This window comes from Sesamum indicum, linkage group LG4 (genome assembly GCF_000512975.1).
Source record: "Sesamum indicum cultivar Zhongzhi No. 13 linkage group LG4, S_indicum_v1.0, whole genome shotgun sequence".
Classification (NCBI taxonomy): domain Eukaryota; kingdom Viridiplantae; phylum Streptophyta; class Magnoliopsida; order Lamiales; family Pedaliaceae; genus Sesamum; species Sesamum indicum.
This window is the reverse complement of record NC_026148.1, coordinates 13769777-13774400: the sequence shown is the minus strand read 5'-3', so window position 1 is coordinate 13774400 and position 4624 is coordinate 13769777. Positions and strand designations below refer to the sequence as shown.

Genomic DNA, 4624 nt, shown 5'->3' with positions numbered 1-4624 from the left:
CACAATTTTTTTTCTAACCTAATTTTTTAACCGTTATATTACAATTTATAATTATAATTTATTCTTTTTATAATTTTTTTATTATTTTAGAATTCTTTATATCTACCTACAAAAATCACATACTATGATATCTAATATTTTTAAAATGAGTAAAAAGAGCTAGGATAAAAAAAAATAAAAAATACAAGGGACCAAGAAAAAGATTTTGCCTTAAAAAAAAGTCTCAATCTTCGAAAAGTTTTTGCTCAAATCAAATTTAGTTAAATCTAACAAATTATAAAGTAAATGTATTACACTTTTTATGTGATTGGTTATTTTTATAAATTATAAATAAATCACACAATAAATATATTATACTTATTATATGATTAATTCAAATTTGACCGACTGAATCGAAATAAAAATTTCCCCACAATTTTTTTTTAGACCATTTCCCCGTGGCATTCTTGCGCAGGGCCGTGCTAATCTTCTCTGTATCTCCAATTTTATTTCATTCAATTCCAACGTGGCAACAAACCCGTGAGCGCGCGGACGGACCTTCACCTGGTTTCCCAAAAACCGCTATCAATTCCGATTCATCCACAACCCGACCCGGATCTGAATCTTGCATACCACTTTCTATATATAGTATTTATAAACCCTAGTGATTTGTTAATTCAGTTTACTTTCTAATTAATCACCTGATCATTCGTTAGACGACTGCACCTACGGAGAGGAGATCAGAAGATGGCGATGAGATCTGTCGTTTCCCGCAGTGGACTGTGTCGTTTGATGGAAGGCAACTGGCGATCGTCTGCTTCGAGCCTTCGCTACTTTAGTGATGACAAAGGCCGCGTCCTCAGCGAAGAAGAGCGTGCTAAGGAAACCATGTATATTCAGGTGGTTTGAATTTCTGTGTGTGTGTGTGGTTTGTGGTTATAATGTTTGGGTGTGGTTATTGTTGTTATCTTTACTTTGTTTTGGTGGTTTTTGTTGGAGTGAAGAAAATGGAGAAGGAGAGGCTGGAGAAGCTGAAGAAGAAGACTGAGCAGGAGAAGGCTGAGCAGGAGAAGTCTGATAAGGTGAATTTTTACAGATTCTTTTACTTATTTGACTGTTGTGTGTTTGTTTATGTATCGTTCACTTGTATTGATTATAATGTTCTTGTATGTTTTGGTTTTTGTAGAAATGAAAGGAAGTCTTAGAATTTGTATTATTATATATAGAAATACTAAGAGTCTCTAACGATGGAAAATGAGTTGTGTCTTGCAAATTGATTGGTGGCTTTGGGGTTTCCAAATGAAGAAGAATGGGTGTATCCAGTCAGAATAAGGAAGGAGATTAGTTGTTTCGAAGTGTGATGATGATTTTATGAAATGTTGTTTGAGTTCAAATGTAGAAGGGTATGCCATGTAAATTCGTTGTTTTGACTGTTGTTATGAAAAAAAACACACGGAAGATGGGAACTGATGAGAGTTGGGATTTGGGTTCATATTCGTTCATTATTTTGAATAATACAACATGCCGCAGCATGGCATTTCATATGTTGATTCCTTTCAATCTACACCGAAAGCCTGTATGAGGTATATCCCTCATTTCTTTAATTCAATCCAAAATTATATATGGCATAAACTCTATAGTTGGAGACAATATGCCTTGTTATAAGAAATTGCGCTTGTTTCAGAGAGGAAAGGGTTGTATTTAGAAACTGAAACGAAAGTTTTCAAGTTTGTTTTAACAGTAGTGATTGTTTCATTTTTCTTATCGGCTTTATTGTAGCAAGTTTGCATAAATATAAAAACATCCTATTGCCCTGCTGTGTCTGGTACACGAACTGATGCAACATGCAGCATAAGGTATTGATATGTGTGTGTTGTCTCAGTCTTGGATTTGGGTGAGGAGAACATTGAAAAACAATTTTTGCAGAAAGGAAAAAACAAAAAGCTTCTATCAAGGTAATAAGAAGCTGTATTTCTCAATTTGACAATCAGCAATCTGTATTGATTACTGTGGAAGTGAATGCAAGAACAAGGCTTTTAACATGTAAGTGGGTGTCTTTATGTGTTGAACTATTGTAATCTTTTCGGTCTAGGTTTTGGGACATGGATTTGCAAAAATTGTGTTACCTATTTTCTGTATTTGTGCCTGAATAGAAGTTCAGATAATTGTGAATATTATGATTGAGGTTACTGTTCTTGTGCTTTTCTGTTGATATAAATCTCATTAGTTATTGGATAACTGTAAATTTGAACTTTTTTAATAATTTCTTTCCTGCTCTTTTACCTGAAGGCTGGAGAAGCAGCTCAAAAGAGCTGAAGTGGGTTTTCTGCTCTTAGTTGATCTGTGAACTCCTGGTTGTCTTTCCCCTGGAGAAAATAAATGTACCAGACTTTGCAAGACTCCCTTTAGGCCTTGGTACCTGTACAGAGTTTGGTATCTGATCAATGTTTCAAGTGTACTGCTGCAGAGTTGTGTTCCAATGTGGTAGTATATTTAATTCAGGTTTCTTTAAGCTTTCTTTCTGATTTCTTTCCAGATGGTTTGTACTTCTGGCATCTTTAATTGCACGTTTTAAATCCACAAGGCACAATCATCTCAATCAGGTCGAGTAAGGTTACGTCTCTATGGAAATTTAGTTCTAGCTTCTAGTCCATTACTGATTGCGGTAGAAGTGTGCTTGTCATATCAACCTTCAAAATCTCACATTCTTGTGTTTAGTTCGGTGTTAGTATGCTTGTCATATCAACCTTTGGAATCTCCAATTCTTGTGTTTTGTTCACCACGTAGACAATGTAACATTTCTAGGTGATCTCTACCGAGTGGAGCCATATTGTAGGAAGCTCAGGAGATTCGCCGCCATTAGTTTCTGGAACTGTTGAGTTATATTATCATTTTGTACACGTAGATCCACCATAATGCCAGTATGAAGGTCATATTCACTCAAGAAACGACTGGAATCCTGAAACCGAGTAGGGATTATTATTCAGGTAACATTTACACAAGGAGTGACTGGAATCTTGAAACCAAGTGGGATTTATGCATAAAGAGAGAGTTAACACGTCATGGCTTTCTCAAACTTCCATCTTTTTTAATTCTTTCTTTGACGCAGTTAGGATGCTTTTGAACCTTGTGAAAAGAAAACGTCCACGATGGTCTCATAGTTAAGTTATTAGCTTTTCGTTTAAGTTCACGAGTTTGAACTTTATGGAGAATGTAGAAGTCATCAGCACTTCGAACAATTAGTTACATCTTGAAAGATAAAGAGTTGAGCAGGACTAACACAAACATCATGTCCCAGAACACTAGTAATAGAACCATTAGAAGCAGCATTAGGTCAGTAACAAGAAAGACCGCCAATCAAATGCTTGAAAATCTAAGGAATGGAGCGGAATTACGCCAATGTGACAACACTAGCTACTATTTCAAACTGCAACTTCACATTTCATGAAGCCTGCAATAAGGCAACTCCTACTGGAAACCAAATGGAGGTCGAAGCATCCTACTCGCTGGATGGTACCCAAAACGGGCTGGATGGGGCGGCTCCTCTCTGTACCACCCGGGGTACAAATACGAGCCTCTATAAGGAACTCCTCCACCAAAGCTAGTGTTGTAAAACGGTAAGCCCCCAAACAAGGCGGAACTCCCTGCTGGCGTCTTATCCACAATCTTACGCGATTTTGGGTGGACTTTACAGTAGTAGTCCCTGCAGACTCTCTCATCGACCTTGGCCGGCACATATGCTTCACATTTATGTTCTTCTACCTCTTTCTTGTCGTTGTGACGACCATCTCTACAGCAGCAATTCTTGTGCGTTTTCCCCTTCTGTAGAGGAAAAGTGGGAGTCTCTTCATTGCTGATTTCCATGTGTTTTTCATCAACATGGTTGTTCTTGTTCTTGGGATGTTTGTTGCTTGGCAGAAGATGTACTGTTTTTCCTAGCTTTGCAACGTTGTTGACCAACGTCATTGCGTCCACTGTCCCTGTGACCAATACGATATCTTTCTCCATGTCTATAGCAACTGAATCCACCCCTTGTACCCAAGAAAAGCAAAGAACGAAACAAATTACATTAAGGCATACAAGATCTGTCATTTTTGTGGAGTTTAGACATTAAAAGTGGACTTTTAAAGCAAGTCTACAGTGGACAATTTCACTTAATATTTTTTCAATAGGTTTAATACAATTTATTTATGTGATATTGCAAATCAACAAATTATTCCTATGAGAAAAAAATAGCAATTTGTTTCATTTTACAAAATATAGAGAGATAAATTACTGCATTATATAAAAACGTGAAGGGTAATTTGTTTTTTTTTCTTAATAGGGAGTAATTTGATTGCGGCATTTTAAAAAACGAGGGGTAACTTTTTTTTTTCTTCATAAGGGTAATTTGTTCATTTATCCTTGTATTTTTTCTTTTTTCAATTTTGATAAAATAAAACGTACAGTGGCTTGTGAAAATGGCACTATTTTTTCAATTTCTTTTCCCTTTCTTTTCCCCAATACTATAAAGCTGGATACTGTAACTGGAAATTCAAATAGGAAAAATCAATGCGCCAATTGCATTTTCCTCCTACAAAAATACTATAATGAAAAACATTCTGAATTAAAACCAAAAAAAGAAAAAAAAAACACAAACCCTAAA

General features: G+C 35.9%; 2 protein-coding genes across 2 annotated transcripts in view; one reads left to right on the top strand and one right to left on the bottom strand.

Moving 5' to 3' along the window:
- On the top strand, positions 572–2578 carry LOC105160997 (uncharacterized protein At2g27730, mitochondrial). Its single transcript, XM_011078544.2, has 3 exons — positions 572–879; positions 984–1061; positions 2269–2578. Exons 1-3 carry the CDS (start codon positions 727–729, stop codon positions 2293–2295), a joined length of 258 nt encoding a protein of 85 aa, XP_011076846.1. The 5' UTR covers positions 572–726; the 3' UTR covers positions 2296–2578.
- The window catches only part of LOC110011921, a 2709-nt gene continuing 412 nt past the window's right edge, over positions 2328–4624 (bottom strand). Inside the window, exon 2 of the mRNA XM_020693586.1 lies at positions 2328–4010. Within this exon, the coding sequence (XP_020549245.1) occupies positions 3448–4010 (563 nt within the window). The 3' untranslated portion in view covers positions 2328–3447. The remainder of the gene's footprint in view (positions 4011–4624) is intronic.

Excerpts from the sequence above, each read along its gene's own strand:
- LOC105160997 (XM_011078544.2), top strand. The coding sequence starts at position 727 with ATGGCGATGAGATCTGTCGTTTCCCGCAGTGGACTGTGTCGTTTGATG. Across the intron at positions 880-983 it reads AGGAAACCATGTATATTCAG|AAAATGGAGAAGGAGAGGCT; the intron begins GTGGTTTGAATT and ends GTTGGAGTGAAG. Across the intron at positions 1,062-2,268 it reads AGCAGGAGAAGTCTGATAAG|GCTGGAGAAGCAGCTCAAAA; the intron begins GTGAATTTTTAC and ends TTTTACCTGAAG.